The 18,439-nt window shown below is 42.9% G+C and overlaps 1 protein-coding gene across 1 annotated transcript in view; it reads left to right on the top strand.

Moving 5' to 3' along the window:
- LOC310775989 (SRC kinase signaling inhibitor 1-like) overlaps positions 1–18,439 on the top strand; it is a gene marked incomplete at its 3' end in the record, with an annotated part of 87,017 nt that overhangs the window by 40,228 nt on the left and 28,350 nt on the right. Inside the window, exons 4-5 of the mRNA XM_083636120.1 lie at positions 5,953–6,082; positions 9,071–9,242. Of these exons, the coding sequence (XP_083492246.1) occupies positions 5,953–6,082; positions 9,071–9,242 (302 nt within the window). The remainder of the gene's footprint in view (positions 1–5,952; positions 6,083–9,070; positions 9,243–18,439) is intronic.

Below are 18,439 nucleotides of genomic sequence, written 5' to 3'. Positions count from 1 at the left end.
TTTAACGCAAGAAAAAAACAACATTCAGGAACAGTATTCAGCAGAAGTGTATACAGTTTAAAGTGATATAGCTCAAACATAATCAATGAATCAGTGCAAGTTCAGATGTCTAATGGCTTGGAGGTAGGTGCTATCTCTGAAGCCAGATGTTTTACTCTTGATGCTTCTGTATCTCCTGCCTGATGGGAGGAGATTAAAGAGGTAGTGTGCCAGATGAGAGTTGTCTGCTATGATTTTTTTAGCCTTCCTGATGATTCTTGTGGAGAAGAGTGATGTAAGTGAGGGGAGACTACAGCCGATGATTTTAGATGCTCGGCGTACTACTCTTTCTAGCCGAGTCTTGTCCTGAGTGGTTGTGCGACCAAATCAGACAAGCATAGAGAAAGTAAGATCACTCTCAATAGCAGACCTGTAGAAGTGGGTCATGGCTGCTTGACTGACCCTGAACTTTTTGAGCTGCTGCAGGAAGTAAAGTCTCTGGTGGGATTTGCTGATCATGAGACTGGTGTTGATGAGATCCCATGATATGGATTCATGGATGGTGGTCCCGAGGAAGCGGAAGGAGGTGACCCTCTCTACCACTTCTCCATTGATGGAAAGAGGGGGAAGGAGGCTCGTGCTCTTTCTGAAATCAATGACCAGCTCTTTGGTTTTTGAGATGTTAAGTATCAGACCATATTTATTAAGAGAATAACTATTCTTGTGGTATAATACTGAGCAAAGCCTATAAGATCATAATTCATGCACAACAACTTGCTTATTTACTAACAATAAGCAGTAATTAGGAGGTTATTGAGGGAAAACTCTTAGTTCATGGCCTACTAGTTGTAGAATATGATCATGCAGGATAAGGCATTAATAAGTGCTTTATAATGGCTAATAAATAGCTAATATGCATGCTAATAAGCAGCTAGTTAGTGGTTAATAAGTGTACATTAAAATAAAGTGTTACCCAATGTTTTTATTTTATTTTTTATTTTTTTCCAACATAACAGAGAAAGAAAACTACAAAAACCACAACCAGCTACAAAAAAAGCATATACATACACATACTGTACATTCAGAACATATCCCCCCTCCCCACAGGACCCCCTCACCCACAAAGAAGACAAATCAATAGACAAAAGAGCTAGGGATGCACTGATATGAAAATTTTGGCCGATGCCGATAACCGATATTAACATTGCTGTTATGGCCGATAACCGATATTTACCGATGTCGATATGATCTGTATAAAACCACATTTTTATGATCATCACATTTTGTACATACTGAAAAACACATGTTAACACTGAATTTGAAAAAGTTATGCATTTCTTTATTTGCAAAGCCTTTGGAAAAGCCCATAAATCATAGATTTACTGCATTATTTCATATCAATGTGAAGAATTTGGCTGATAATGATAACCGATATTAACATTGCAACATCTGACCGATACCGATATGACCGATATGTTAAAAAATGACTAACATCGGCCGATACCGATATGATTGCCGATATATCGTGCATCCCTAAAAAGAGCCCCTATAAATTAGTGGTGGATGATATTAACCAAATTAGCATTAAAATTATATCAAGATCAACAAGAATAAAGAAAGTGATGACTTTGTAGGAGAAGACGGACAGATCACAACAATACAGAAAAATGAACACGTCAAAAATGAACACATCAAAAAATTAAGTTGTAAAGAGATTTGGTTGGATGGATCATATTTAACTTGTTTCAGATCTCATTTTGAGAGACTATAATTATTTACATTTTAGAATGGAATTGTGTGTCAGTTACTTGCACAAGCATATCACAATGCTTCTACCGAATGACAATAAATAACATCAAATTATTGCCCAGCCTGATATTAAGTGACCTGACATTTGAGTGAAATGAAACTGGCATGGAAATGGCAGGTTGTTGTGTTACTGCTGAACTCAACCAGCAGCTCTGCAGCTTCACCTGCTGCTGCTCTCACCACTACACTTGTGTCTTTTGACTTGATAACTGTGACTAAAACTTCTCCCACAAACACTGCAGCTGAACGGTTTCTCTCCTGTGTGGAAAATCCTGTGTCTCTTCAAGCTTTCTTTCCGACTAAAGCTTTTAGCACAGTCTGAGCAGCTGAATGGTTTCTCTCCTGTGTGGAAACTCCTGTGTCTCTCCAAGTGTCCTTTCCAACTAAAACTTTTAGCACAGTCTGAGCAGCTGAACGGTTTCTCTCCTGTGTGGACTATCCTGTGTCTCTTCAAGCTTTCTTTCCGACTAAAGCTTTTAGCACAGTCTGAGCAGCTGAACGGTTTCTTTCCTGTGTGGAAACTCCTGTGTCTCTCCAAGTGTCCTTTCCAACTAAAACTTTTAGCACAGTCTGAGCAGCTGAACGGTTTCTCTCCTGTGTGGACTATCCTGTGTCTCTTCAAGCTTTCTTTCCGACGAAAGCTTTTAGCACAGTCTGAGCAGCTGAACGGTTTCTCTCCTGTGTGGACTATCCTGTGTCTGTTCAAGTCTTGTTTAGTACTAAAACTTTTGGCACAGTCTGAGCAGCTGAACGGTTTCTCTCCTGTGTGGACTCTCCTGTGTCTCTTCAAGCTTCCTTTCCGACTAAAGCTTTTAGCACAGTCTGAGCAGCTGAACGACTTCTCTCCTGTGTGGACTCTCATGTCTGTCTTAAAGTCTCCTTTCAGTCTAAAACTTTTAGTTTTAGACTGTGGGGGCTCTGGGTACTCCTGAACCTGCTCTCCCTCCTGACTGACCCAGAGTTCCTCCTGTTCCCCTTTAATCTGACTGATGCAGAGTTCCTCCTGTTCCTCTTTAATGTGTGAAGCTTCTGGGTCCTCCTGAAGCTGCTCTCCCTCCTGACTGGTCAAGAGTTCCTCCTGTTCCTCTTTAATGTGTGAGGCTTCTGGGTCCTCCTGAAGCTGCTCTCCCTCCTGACTGACCCAGAGTTCCTCCTGTTCCCCTTTAATCTGACTGATGCAGAGTTCCTCCTGTTCCTCTTTAATGTGTGGGGGCTCTGGGTCCTCCTGAAGCTGCTCTCCCTCCTGACTGGTCAAGAGTTCTTCCTGTTCCTCTTTAATGTGTGGGGGCTCTGGATCCTCCTGATCCAGACTGGAGCACCACTCCTGCTCAGGGGGAACCTCTTCTTTAATGGCAAACAGCTGCTGGATGTCTGTAGGCCAGACACACACACACACACACACACACACACACACACACACACACACACACACACACACACACACACACACACACAAGGAAGACAAATTATGGGTGACATGCTGACAATACTCAAATACATCCATGCAGATCTGATATTTCAGCTACAATGGCAACAATCAACTGTCTGCATTATCAAATCCTAGATGCGGAGCAGCTTTTTGAAGGAAGCTCCATCTTTTCCAACGAGATATTGGCACATCCAACTCTCTCTGATGCAGGTGCGTCTCTGATGCAGGTGCGTGTGCACACACACGCACGCGCACACACACACGCACGCACACACGCGCAAACAAAACCCACAACCTCTGTACCTCTGCTGATCATGAAGTTGCACATAATGTAGCTATAATTAACATAATGTGACAATAACACTGAAATGTCACCAACCTGCTCTGTCTAAGTGCACTCGTCCGTCGACTTTCTCTTCTGAAGCAGAAGACATTTTCACACAGTGGAGCTGATCTGAGTCCATACGAGATAACTTCTCCTTGTTGTTGTCGTTGTCGTCGTTTGGAAATAAATCACTCCGGGTTACTTAACGGGCTACTGTACTTCCCGAGCTCTGTGTGAGAGTGAAACTCTCTGAACACTGAAAAAAATAGACTGTGTGTGTGTGTGTGTGTGTGTGTGTGTGTGTGTGTGTGTGTGTGTGTGTGTGTGTGTGTGTGTGTGTGTGTGTGGGGGGGCGTATCAGTCGTGGCCTTGAGTGTCTTCCTGGACGTTGTGAGCTCACTGTACCAATATGTATCCAGCTACCTAGGGAGAGATGGAAAATTTCATGTAGGTTATTTGGTTATGAATATTAAGATGTAGCAGTTAAAGTCCCCTCTGCGCAAACACCGAATTAAACTCACTGAGATCTTATTGTCGTGTCCCTGACCTGACCTGGAGAACACCCAGAATACTCACTTATCCTTGCTGGTGTTGCGACCCCATCCACATGATATTTGGACGGCAAGTATCGATATTTAAAAAAAGTTTTTTTTTTTTTTTTTTTTTTTTTTGCAGGCCATGCCAGGCCACCGGGCATCTGCCCGAAGCGCCCGATGTTGCAGTCCGCGCCTGCAGTGGCGTATTGAGTCCAGAGAAGCTTAATAATGTAGCCTACATGTGGGGCCAAAACAAAACAAAAAAACACTGCATGTTTTACTTCCGGTGAGGTCAAGGAAAAGGTAGGAAAAGGTGTTAGACAATATATAGAAATATCGCAATATTCAATATATCGCAATACTAGCATATCGCAATATTGCAATACTATCGTATCGTGAATCAAGTATCGTTTTAGTATCGTATCGTATCGTGGGCATCTGGTGATTCCCACCCCTAATGGTCACCCAACAGAGGGAGACACAACAAAATGATTATAATCACTTCTCTGCTTGAATTTGGTTTCACCAGGTACAGTAGCAGGTAGTGGTTTTCGGTGAGTTGGTAGCACCCAGGCATGAGAAATGAAGGCATCATATAGGCCTATGGCATTTGTTCGGGGTCAGGTCAATGTTCCCACAGCGCAATGTTCCCAGGACTCAATGTTCCCAGGGTTTATATGGCACTCCCAAACAAAAAAAAAAAAAAATCCCAAATCCGTGGCGGGCCAAAACAAACAGAGCCCGCTGGCCCCAAATTGGTCAGCACTGCTCTAGACTAGAGGACACTAGGTAGGTGTAATCATTAGCATTAATGAGGGCACCTGGCACTGGAACACCTAAACAGAATGGAAGCATGAATAATGGTATTAGCGTACTGCTGCTTTACTTCCTGCTTATACCACCTCAAAAGGGTTGCTGCTGTGAAATGGGTCTATCTCTAACTGACTGTCACGATTGTGACTCCCGCTCCACCCTGTGTCTCTCGTCCCTCTCCACACATTTGGCTCTGGGTCCAGCAGATCTGTTCAGTCTCCAGTCTGTGTCTGTTCTCCCATGTGTCATCTCTTCCCTGTGTGTATTTAGGTTCCTGGTCCCCTGTCAGTCTTTGTGGTGACTCGTCAGCTCGTTCACGTGTGTTCTGTCCATGTTACCTGTGTTGTTTCATCAAATATACCCAGTGTTGGGTTTCCTGCTGTTGGGTCCTCTCTACACACCTCTACTCACCGTGACACTGCCTGGATATTTAGCCAGAATGGAGAGGAACGCTAAATGCTCGGCTTATTAAAGTGCTACAGCAATTGTATGACTTCTTGTTTTGAAGTGGTATAATTGTTGAAAATTGATTTGGCAAAGTCCATTGTAATTAAGGATAGAACATCCTCTCAATACTCTGTGTGTGTGTGTGTGTGTGTGTGTCTGTGTGTGTGTGTGTGTGTGTGTGTGTGTGTGTGCGTGCGTCCGTGCGTGCGTGCGTGCGTGTGCGTGCGTGCGTGCATGCGTGTGTGCTTGCGTGTGCGTGTGCGTGTGTGTGCATGTGTGCGTGCTTGCGTGTGTATGTGTGTGTGTGTGCGTGCGTGTGTGCGTGTGTGTGTGTGTGTGTGTGTGTGTGTGAATTGAGTGGAATGACTGCTTCTCTCACCCACTCCCTCTTTCATTCCCTCCCAAGTTTCCGACTATGTGCAAATGTGTGTTTTGAACAATGGTCCCAACTGCTTTTGGTCCCCCTCCCATGCTTATTTTCAGTCTTGTCTCCTCTTTTCCTTTCCTCGCTCTGTCCTTCCTTCTTTTCCCAACCAAACCCCCCCCCACCCCCCACCCCCCCCCCCCCCGAACCATCTTGGATCTCCTTCCCTCCTCCCCATCCATAAATCCAGGCATCTTGTTCCTCCAGCTCGGGGAGGAGACACGGAGGGTGCACCTGACCCATGAGCTGACCAGCCTGGAGACTCTGAGGGCCCTCATAGTCCACATGTTCCCTCAGAGGCTCACCATGGCCATGCTCAGGTACATCCATGTGCTGCTCAATGACTCTTGTGCATGTACTGTTTTCTGTCAAAGGCTATAACTGCACTTGAAGACGTATGCATCATTCTCAAATGTGATATAAGGAGTGGACTATAGACACTGTTAGGGCTGGGTATTGGCAAGGATCTCACGATACGATACGTATCACGATACTTGGGTCACGATACGATTGTATCACGATATATTGCGATGCGATACATATTGCGATATATTGCGATATTCTACAGAATTGAATCAAAATTAAATAATAGAGCTAAAGATACAACACACTGTGTACCACCCAGGTAGTGTAATAATATGTACATCACTTTATACTGATAAGTTAGTGGACAAATTTAGTCAAAGCTACTGAGTGTTGAGTGTGTTACTGAACGCATCGATATGGGAAATATCGATACAGTATCGATTAGGGGTGGGAATCACCAGATGCAGAGGCCTGGCATGGCATGGCCTGCAAAAATATTGCGATACATGGCGTCCAAGTATCGATACAGTATCGGGAAATAAAATATCGCGATATATTGCCCTATCGGTTATATTGCCCAGCCCTAGACACTATAGAAATGTGCATTCCATGTGTTTAGATAGTTTTTAAAGACTACAGTTACACTTTTCATTTGAATGCATTTCAAAGTTTTATCATTCAATCACCAGGATATGACAGAAAGCGACAGGTCCGGATGTAAAAAATCTGATTTTGTTCACTATGCTATCGGGTCTTCACAACCATAGAAGTGGTGGTGAGGCTGGCAGTATATTAATTCACTGAATATTAAGAGCTCAATAACAGTCTACGTCCGGTTGATCCTCCCATTATAAGTCAAGTCAAGTCAAGTCAAGTTTATTTGTATAGCACATTTCATACACAGAGGCAATTCAAAGTGCTTCACATAAAATGGTTGACAGGAAAAGAAAAGAAAAGAAGAGAGTAAAACGGACATTTAAAAGCATCACAACAAAACTTAAAAAAAAGAGTATAAAAAGTGCATTAAGCAACTTCATTAAGCACACAGGAAAATAAACGAAAAGAAGAAATAAAATGGACATTTAAAAGCATCACAACAAAACTTAAAAAAAAAAGAGTATAAAAAGTGCAATAAGCAACAGGCGCGGCAGTTGCAGAAAGAGCTAAAACTTATAGAGGACTCATTGGGTTTGCATAGTAGCTGTCAGCAGTTAAAAGCGACGGTAAACATAAAGTCTTTAGTCTATTTTTAAAAGTAAGTAAGGTTGGGGCAGATCTGAGGTCTTCAGGCAATTTGTTCCAGCTAGCAGAAGCATAGTGGGTAAATGCAGCCTTCCCGTGATTTGATTTGATCCTAGGGACAGTTAATAAGCTGGACCCTGTTGACCTAAGAGTTCTAGACGGTTCGTAGCGTGGGAGCAATTCAGCTATGTATTTTGGGCCTAGGCCATTAACACATTGAGTGCCACAGCGCTTCAGTAAAATTGTCTGGAGCCTGTGCCAGATTCACTTCCATTCAGTTGAAAACAGCTATAGAATTTTTTCTATTATGGCTATATTAACGGGGCTGGACTTTAATGAAACATTGAACACTCCTGCTTCTTCCAAAGAAGAAATTTTGTTTCTAGACAGTTCCATTATGAAATGACAGCCTCTCAAAAAAGTGCACTTTCAAGGGTTTTCTGTCGTTTTTTTTTACTTTCCAAGATATAGTCCCTTTTATGAATACCTTTTGCACTCTAATTTCGAGCACATTCACTGACTCTGGCTGGTGTTTTCTGATGTGGTGGCGTGTGGTGTGGTTTCTGTGCAGCCTGCACCCCCCCCCCCCCCCCCCCCTCTCCACCTCTGAGCTGCGGGCTCCTCCCCACACGCACAGAGTTTGTTTTCTCGACTCCGTTTTTGCCCCGGACAGATCCCAGCGCCCATCAAGGAAATGATGCGCGCTGGCAAACGCGACTGAACGAAAAGGCTTGGCCGTTCGGCTTCGGATGCTGGCTTTCTAGGAAATCGTGTGGAGATAGATAGAAGCATAAGAGCTCAGTTGTGAGCGCGGATGCAGCCGAGCCCACTCTCTGTAGACAGAGCAATATATACGGCTCTGGCAGAAAGCATGCATCGGTTTCCACTTTGATCACGGCTTTCTCCGCTGTCTCCTGTACAAAGTAAAGGATCTGAGGTGGGTGGAGCAGCTCCTGTGACGATGTTTAAGGTGGCGCCGTGTGATCCCTTGAAGGGATTCATGCTCACTGGCTAGGTACGACCTTAAACAGCAGAATTATGGAATAATATGAATTATGATTTTAGGACGTCCACAGACGTCCTTGGCACTCCTCGTTACTTTTTTTTAGGACGTCCACAGACGTCCTTGGCACTCAATGTGTTAAGTGATTTATAGACTAATAACAGTATTTTAAAATCTATTCTCTGACACACTGGCAACCAGTGTAAGGACTTAAAGGCCGGCTTTACCGTGGGGAATATGAATATATATTAATTCTTAAAAAATCTTAAATTTCGAATCCGTTGAAATTTTTGAAATTGCTTGTTCACAGCCAGAGAAAAAAAATAAAAAAAAATGCCTCCAAATTGCAAGGCGGACTTGGCCCAGATGACGCGAAACGCGTCACCTGGCCCAATTTTTTTTTTTTTTTTTTTTTTTTTTTTTTTTTCTCTGGCTGTGAACAAGCAATTTCAAAAATTTCAACGGATTCGAAATTTAAGATTTTTTAAGAATTAATATATATTCATATTCCCCACGGTAAAGCCGGCCTTTAAGAACTGGAGTGATATGATCAGCTTTCTTAGTCTTCGTTAGAACTCTAGCAGCAGCATTCTGAATGAGTTGAAGTTGCCTAGGCACCTCATGCAATTAAAGATCGTCCAATATACCTGCAAATGAACATCACTCGCTATCAGAGGGTAATAGGTGTTGAAGCAATCTTTGCATAGACAATCGATCAGTGTTTTATTCTTATTTTTGTGTGTGAATGACTATTCAGGTGTCCCAGCACAGCTCTGCTGATCAAAGATGAGACGCGTAACGTCTTCTATGAGCTGGAGGACCCGCGGGATGTTCAGGACCGCTGCGTGATCAAGATCTACTGCAAGGAGCCCATCTACGGCACCTATCCTGGACACCACAACCCACACCTGGCTAATGGAGACCTCCGGGTATGTGTGTGTTATTATATCCCTGCATCTTTGTACCAGTGCAAGAACACAGTACGGTTTTTCGCAGCGACCAGCAGCTCTATAAGTCACTCTGTTTGGTTGATTGGTTGATTGGTTGGTCGGTCGGTCGGTCGGTCGACAAAACGTTCACCACCCCTATAGCAGGCACATTTTTCACCCTGGGAGGCTGAAATTTGGTATATGTCTGTCAGGTGTGTGTGCGTGTGTGTGTGTGTGTGTGTGTGCGTGCGTGCGTGCGTGCGTGCGTGCGTGTGTGTGTGTGTGCGTGCGTGCGTGCGTGCGTGCGTGCGTGCGTGTGTGCGTGTTTGTGTTCATGCCACTCGGCTAAAAGGGGGGGCTGTGGAGGGCACAAATTTCGAAATGCAGGATGACAGGAGCAGAGGGCTGAAATGTTGGCATGGTGGTCGGGCATGGCGCTTAAGTGTGTGTGTGTGTGTGTGTGTGTGTGTGACGGTGTGTGTGTTTGCGTTCATGCCAATTGGCTAAAAGTGGGGGGTGCTAGAGGAGTAGGATGGGTCATTCTGCATTGCGGAAATTTGCACATGCGGTCGCAGCTATTAAATCCATGCTTGTTTTTTTTTTATCATTTATAAATGCCGCAGGAAAGTCCAATCACTGCCATATGAATGTGAACATATTGAACCCAAAGATTAAAAAATAAAAATAAAATCTAAGACTTGAGCCTGTGATATCATATGGATGCTTGGCCTAGAGACATACGCCATAGAGCAGTGGTTGTCAATGTGTGGTCCGGTCCGGGCAGCACCAGTGGCCCTTAAGGGGGTCGCATGGGGTCCCCACTCAGCAAATTGATGAATTGTTCAACTTCAACATGATTTTGTTTACAAGAAGTTAACACAATTAGAGGATGTAGAGCAATTAATAGGTTGATCATAGTTTCACTGTTATCTCTCTACCTACAATACAGATACAGTCATGGGATTTTGGACAAAATGATATCTAACAGTAAAATTAGGGGTCCTTGATATGAAAAAGGTCAGGAATCACTACATAGACAATGAATGAGAGAATGACTGTGAATTTATTATACTGTATTTGTATGCACTTTTCACCCCAAATTAGCTTTTTATTAGCCTATATCGTAGTGCTATCAGTTCTGAGCCAGATGAACTGATGCCAAGAAGATTATCCTGCTACTTTCACAGTCACCTTTTCATTCCTTAACAATTGAGCTGTAGACTTTAGTCTATCTATGCCGGTAATAGATTAGTGGGCGGGACGTTCTGTTTTGTTTTGCTGCCCGTGGGAGATGGGAGTGAATTTTTACAAATAACCCCAAGAATAATCAATCATTATTATTATTTTTTAATTTACACCCACACCACCAGCCACCTCTCACTGTCATAACAGTGATACTTGACTAGTAGGCATTACATAATGTGTCCAAGCATAAATTAATGGAGAGGTTCTCCATTAAAGTGGGCGTGAATGAGTTATGTGACCTTATACACCAGCACCACCGGTGCTGCTCTTGAACCACTGCCAATCCTTTGGATCAGCAGGGCTGACTGGGCTGGATGCTGATTGATTGTGATAAACACTATTCCTAGATGATATATATAGTAGGGATGGGCATCGAATTTCGAATTTTCGAATAATCGTTGTTATTATCAAGGTCGACTTTTATTATTGAAAGTCGAAATTCGAAAAGAAAAAAAGTTAAAAAAAAAAAAAAAAATTGTGTGAGTGAAATGTTGCATTGTCTCCCCTGATTCTAAGTATAGTCGAATCACTTGGTTTGAGCAAGTAAAACAATTTTTATAAGCATTTTAAGCAAGGTTTATGGAAAAATCAATGGCGGATGAAATCCCATGAAGAGGGAGAGGGGGTGACTTTGGCACCCCTTTGGCACTCAGACCTCAGCCTACTAAATATTTAATGAACCACTCATGATTGTCAAAACTGTTTTTTATTTTCGAAAATGTCAATGTCATGTAACATGTTCTTTACTTCAGTGGTGCAATGCTTGTTTGAGCTAAAAATCCACAGCAGAAGCTTTTTCTATTAATTAATAAAGCCTTAGACTTAGAATCAGGGGAGACAATGCAACATTTCACTCAGATTTTTATTTTTTTATTTTATTTTTTTATATACAGTATATATATTTTTTTTCAAATTTCGATTAAAAGTCGACTTTGGCCAGCGAATTTCGAATAGTGTTTTTGCTAGAAATGCCCATCCCTAATATATAGTCAATATAGATACCATTTTCCCCTTCATTTGGAAGAGAAAATTATCCTGAAATGAAGATTTGATTGACAGCTGCATGTTGTGACATGATTGGTTGAAATGGGGTAGAAATTTGATAGTACTAGGTGACGTCAGCAAACTGTAAATTACTGTTATCAATGAAATCTTGAAAAACGAACTTTTGATGTGAAAAAGTGTGAAAAACTAAAGAAATTAGATTGTTGTGATTTGTTTTGCATACATTATTAAATAGGTGCACTGCATACCCAGGTATTTGAACTAAAAGAAAAGAAAAGTCATTCTTGGGTTCAGCTCGACTTTAAAGACACAGAAACTGCATGTTCTTGGTAACGCTCGGAGAGCCTGCAGGAAAATGAACATGTCAAATTAAAGAAGATATTGTTCTTAATTTTCTTTTGATCACTAATACTAGTAGTATTATAGTCTAGGGAAAATAAGGTTTGACCTTAAACTAATTGCAACAGAATTTATTTTCACATTTTTATGTTTATATTGATGCCCGAAACACTATATTAAAAATCCCAGAAAATCCCATTAGTGGGAATATGTTAAAATTACATTTTCTCAAAATGGCTGCCATTATTAAAATTTTGGCCATATCTTGACTCCAACTAGACCTAGAATTACAAATTTGGTGTCTATTTCCACATTTTTGGGGGCAAGGAATCCACAGAAATGGTTGTTGAGTCTCTAAGTAGAACAGATTTTTATTTTCTCATGTAAGTATGTAGTCGTAATACAACATGTCATTTCTCACAATGTTAGCTACAACTTCGTATTTGTTAATCATACACATTTTGGGTGATACCCATTACCCTTGAGCATATTGAAGTGCTTGCCATTGAAAAAAAAAGTTTGTTGTTTCATATTTCCAATTAAAAATGTGTTACGGTAATGAATTTATTCCCTCACAGTGTCTCTAAAAGTGTCTGGAAATACATAAAAAATGAGCACATCTATCTATCTAAGGCAGAGGTTCTCAAATGTTTTTCAGCCAAAGACCCCTTACAAGATAGAAAATATACCGGGGACCCCCTCATTCTGATTTGTGATTTTGGGCTAAGCTTAATTGTTTCCACGGTAACGTGCTTGACTTTTAATTTGATAGGTTTGTTATTAGAATGTAATCCATGAACCATTTTAGATTTAAAGCATAAACTATTTTCGTTGAACTATGAAGATTTTGCATTTTTTTTTTTTTTTTTTTTTTTTTTTATTACCGTAAATTCCGGACTATAAGACGCACCGGTCTATAAGCCGCGGGACCAAAATTGACTATTTTTTTCTTCTATAAGCCGCACCGGTCTATAAGCCGCAGGTGTTTTGATGTTTAATTACCATATGAAAGGGTTCGTGCACAGAGAGGAATGTCGGGAAAGAGATGGCTGTTTGGGGAAGCTCCCATTTATTAACATTTCAACAAAACAAAACAAAAGTCAGGTCACTAATCCCCAGACAAAATCACACAACAATAGGCTATATGTGCAGCAAACCTGTAACCAGAGAAGTCAAGTCACTAATCCTCGTCTTCCTCTTCTTCCTGCGTACTGAAACCACCAAAGTCCTCATCTTCAGTGTCGGAAACGAACAGGTTCAGGGTGGCTTCGTCAACCACTCTCCTCTCTCCTTCATTGTCACTCAAAACCAACGAACTCCTCTTCATCACTGTCGGCATCGAACAGCCTCTGAAGCCTCTGACGGCCCTCAGCGCCAGCTGTGGCGGCGTCATCCTCTTCATCCCGCAGCAGTCCAGCGTTTTGGAACCCGTTGGTGATTGTGGATGTTTTCACACTCCTATAATATTCCGTGATCTTCCTTTGTGTGAATTCGCCGAAGTTTGTGATTTTCTCCTGGTAGTCGGGAGGGAGTTGTTCAGTAGTTCTCGCCCGGACTGAGACACTGAGACAGTTCCTCCTGCTGCACCGTCCAACGCCTCACCATTGACTCATCGATGCCCAGGTTACGCGCGGCTGCTCTGTTTCCCTCTTTTAATGCGAGATTGACTGCTTTCAACTTGAAAGCTGCGTCGTGTGAATTTCTGCGTACCTTCCCCATGGTAAGTGAGAGTGTTGCTTCTACTGCTCGTCTTGTTGTGAATATTCCTTGATCTTCCTTTGTGTGAATTCGCCGAAGTTTGTGATTTTCTCCTGGTAGTCGGGGGAGGGAGTTGTTGGTCGAGTGGCCGTTTGCTTACCGTAATTACCATATGTAAGTGGTCACGCACAGAGGGGATTGTCGGGAAAGAGATGGCTGTTTGAGGAAGCTCCCATTTACCGTATTACCGTAACATTTCAACAAAACAACATAACACAACACCACCGTTGTTTATTTTTACAGTGCACACAGTGTCCGCGGTGTGGTGAAAAGAGGGCAAGAGAGGAAATTAAAACAGAAGTGGATTTATAGTTAGAAAGAGTGCTAAAAAAGAGAGATTTTATTTGTATTTTTTTTTTTTTTTCTGAAAAAATCCATAGATAAGACGCACCGTTACATAAGCCGCAGGGGCCAAAAAACGGGAAAAAAGCCGCGGCTTATAGTCCGGAATTTACGGTACATTACATTTACATTACGTCATTTAGCAGACGCTTTTGTTTTGTCCAAAGCGATTTACAATATCACAATTTGTCAACAGTACAGAAAACCACTATGCAACACAATCAATGACAGCCAAGATATTTTGATAGACTAGCACCATGTAGGAAGTAGTTTGAGAAGGAATAAGTAACATGTAGCATTTTCTTTTTTAATTAAAAAAAAAAAAAAAAAAAAAAAAAAAAAAAAAATTTACCTGAAAACTTTTCGCGGACCCCCTGGCAAAGTGCCACGGACCCCTGGGGGTCCGCGGACCCCCATTTGAGAACCACTGATCTAAGGGAGCTAGGGCTCTGTTTGTTTGTCTGTTTGTCTGTCCGTCCCACATGATGACATCATCTCGAGCAATTGTGATGCCATCAGTGATGTCACTCGAGCAATTGTGATGTCATCAGTGATGTCATAAATCCTTCCTGGCTCACCCTATATAAGTGGAAGCAGTGTGTCTTTTTACACGCAAGCATCCAGTCCCATAAAACACCACCAGAAAGCATCCAGTCTGTCCATAAGACGAAAAAGCAGCTCCTGCTGGTATATCAGTTGTGTGACCTCACAGACCTGCAGCGTAGGACCGAAGAGATACAAACTCCCCAGGTGGCTATTAATCACTCAGCCTCCCTCTCCATCTAACATCAACTCCACCAGTACCTCATCCACGCTACAACAGTGAGGCAACAGGCAAGTAACTACTACTTTTGTTTGTGAATATACTGATTCCTACTTGTATTGTTGTGAGATGCCTCGCAACAAAAAACGGAATCAGATGATGAAAAAGCTACATGCTGCAAAGAAACCTGAACCTGCTTTGAATCCCTTAGTTTTAGCTATGCAATGTTCTAAGCAGACTGGATGGCATGCAGCAGAAGCAGATGATAGAACGCTCATCCATAAGAGACTTGAGACTTGACTTGGACTTGTGACCAAAGACGTGAGACTTGACTTGGAGTATAGCTAAAAGACTTCAGCCTTGACTTGGGGACTCTAGCTCAAAGCCTTGAGACTTGCCCGGCCACGACCCATTGCTGCGCAGCAGCTATAATTGTTTATTTATGTTTGTTTATTGTTTATTTGCACAAAGAAAATGAATAACAACAGATAGTACCTTAGAAAGTATCTTAATTAGCTATTATTAAGCTATACCTATTAGTAAGCTATTAGCTAACTAGTAAGTGCTTATTAAGCTAGCCTACTTTGAATGGTAACACACAAAGACTGTCATTGGTAACAGACGATAAATGGCGGTCAACTTATCCATAACCTTCGGATATGGAGAATACTTAGCCTACCTGTCCACGCGTCTGCATGTTTGAGCTACAACTTGCGCTGTGCCTTGCCAAAATCAAATTGCCTCCAATGCGAAGCAGCTGCTTATGCGAGCTGCAGGGCTAGCTCAGCGAGCTGCAAGGCAGGCGAACTCGCGTAGGGTGCAAGATGCCTAGTGGATTATAATTTCAATTTGAATGGTGAAATTAGATCCTACTTGATATCTTTGAGTTTTGCTATGAGTTGTACCATGTTCATGAGAATCACACACCTGTGGCATTCTCAATCCTCCCATAGGACATGGATGAAAGGCCAGGGGGTCTCTGATTTCGGATATTGATGTGTCCAACTGCTGCTATGATGTCACAGCTATTAGAGGTACTGGTTTGGCTCTCTGGTGTAACTCCAGCTATAATGCCCATAACATGGAATGTGTTGTGGCCATCAATGGTTCTGATGTTATGGTCCAATAAGTGGGCGGGCGGTGTGTGTGCCACGATTGTGATGTCACGATTGTCATGTATCAGTGATGTCATCAGTGATGTCACTTGAGCAATTGTGATGTCATCAGTGATGTCACTCGAGCAATTGTGATGTCATCAGTGATGTCACTTGAGCAATTGTGATGTCATCAGTGATGTCACTTGAGCAATTGTGATGTCATCAGTGATGTCACTTGAGCAATTGTGATGTCATCAGTGATGTCACTCGAGCAATTGTGATGTCATCAGTGATGTCACTTGAACAATTGTGATGTCATCAGTGATGTCACTCGAGCAATTGTGATGTCATCAGTGATGTAATAAATCCTTCTGTGGTGTTTTATGGCAGTTGGCATCCTTTATGTTGCGTTACCGCCTGGCTGTGGCTTTATAAGTGGTTGGAGTATAAGTAGGGAGAAGAGCACAAGTGGTAGGCTACATCATCTCCAGAGTAAGTGTTTATTGTTTATTTATGTTTGTTCATTGTTTATTTGCACAAAGAAAATGAATAACAGATAGTACAAGTATCTTAATAAGCTATTATTAAGCTATACCTATTATAGCTAACTAGTAAGTGCTTAATAAGCTAGCCTACTTTGAATGGTAACAGACAATGACTGTCATTGGTAACAGACAATAAATGGCGGTCAACTTACCCATAACCTTCGGATATGGAGACTTAGCCTACCTGTCCACTCGTCTGCATGTTTGAGCTACAACTTGCGCTGTGCCTTGCCGAAATCAAATTGCCTCCAATGCGAGACTCGTGAATGACATGACTATGAAGTTATGGTTTGCGATGGCTGTCTGAGGGAACAAGATGTGCAGGAAAACTCACCCTTTTCCACTAACTATTAGAACATATTAGCCACACTTACATTTTTTATGTTTTGTTTTGTTATGTTACAGTATGTTTGGTAGAGCTTTTCCCTAGCCCCACCCCTTTCCTGACCACACCCCCTCCCACCTCCCACATACACTCCCCCCCGATACACCTGTCCATGCCCCCTACCCACCTCTCGAATCCAGACTCTCTACGACCTTCCTATCCCTAGCAACGGACTCTTTTCCCTAGCCCCGCCCCCTCCATTGAGCCGACCCGGATCAGATCCGCTCCAAAATGTAATGGGTTCTTCCTTGGCACATGCTACACCCTTCCACCAAGTTTCATGAAAATCGGCCCAGTAGTTTTGCCGTAATCCTCCTGCTAACAGACAAACGGTCAGACAAACAGCACCGAAAACATCACCTCCTTTGTGGAGACAATGCCAATTTTGAGAATGTTCCACTACTGGGATTTTCTGGGATTTTCAGTATGTTAAATTGGAAGGTTTCAAGAGCTGAATACAACACAAATAATTTATGTTGCAATTTGTTTAAGGTTGGGTCATTTTTTCTCACAGATTCCCTAGACTATTAGTAGTAGTTGTAGTAATAGTATTGGCAGGACCTGTAGTGTACCTCACACACAGCAGTTATCGTCAGGTTGATGAGCCACAATTTAATTTATCTTGAATCATCCATGAGTTGCTGGCAAAACAAGCATGGCAGCAGAATGATTAGCATGATTAGCAGCAGTCACTTAATGCTTTGTGGATTTGGTTACAGCTTGAGAAGAATAAACCACTGCCAACAGATAGAGAAACATTAGGCCCAATATATCATTTCATTTTGCAGTCATTTTGTTACTGTCTCATTACACCGTGATTGTGTCAATTATAAAATCGTGAAAATGGATAGAGAATCGAAAGGAAGGGAAGGGAAATGTGAGTGCGGTCGATCGCAGGGACGCTCTGACACATCGACACAGGGACGCTCTGACACATCGACACAGGGACGCTCTGACACATCGACACAGGGACGCTCTGACACATCGACACAGGGACGCTCTGACACATCGACACAGTGACGCTCTGACACATCGACACAGGGACGCTCTGACACATCGACACAGGGACGCTCTGATACATCGACACAGGGACGCTCTGACACATCGACACAGGGACGCTCTGATACATCGACACAGGGACGCTCTGACACATCGACACAGGGACGCTCTGACACATCGACACAGGGACGCTCTGACACATCGACACAGGGACGCTCTGACACATCGACACAGTGACGCTCTGACACATCGACACAGGGACGCTCTGACACATCGACACAGGGACGCTCTGACACATCGACACAGGGACGCTCTGACACATCGACACAGGGACGCTCTGACACATCGACACAGGGACGCTCTGACACATCGACACAGGGACGCTCTGACACATCGACACAGGGACGCTCTGACACATCGACACAGGGACGCTCTGACACATCGACACAGGGACGCTCTGACACATCGACACAGGGACGCTCTGACACATCGACACAGGGACGCTCTGACACATCGACACAGGGACGCTCTGACACATCGACACAGGGACGCTCTGACACATCGACACAGGGACGCTCTGACACATCGACACAGGGACGCTCTGACACATCGACACAGGGACGCTCTGACACATCGACACAGGGACGCTCTGACACATCGACACAGGGACGCTCTGATACATCGACACAGGGACGCTCTGACACATCGACACAGGGACG

Source organism: Poromitra crassiceps (genome assembly GCF_964638095.1).
Source record: "Poromitra crassiceps genome assembly, chromosome: 4".
In the NCBI taxonomy this organism is placed as follows: domain Eukaryota; kingdom Metazoa; phylum Chordata; class Actinopteri; order Beryciformes; family Melamphaidae; genus Poromitra; species Poromitra crassiceps.
Note: the sequence above shows the minus strand (reverse complement) of the source record. Positions and strands in the feature narration are given on the sequence as shown.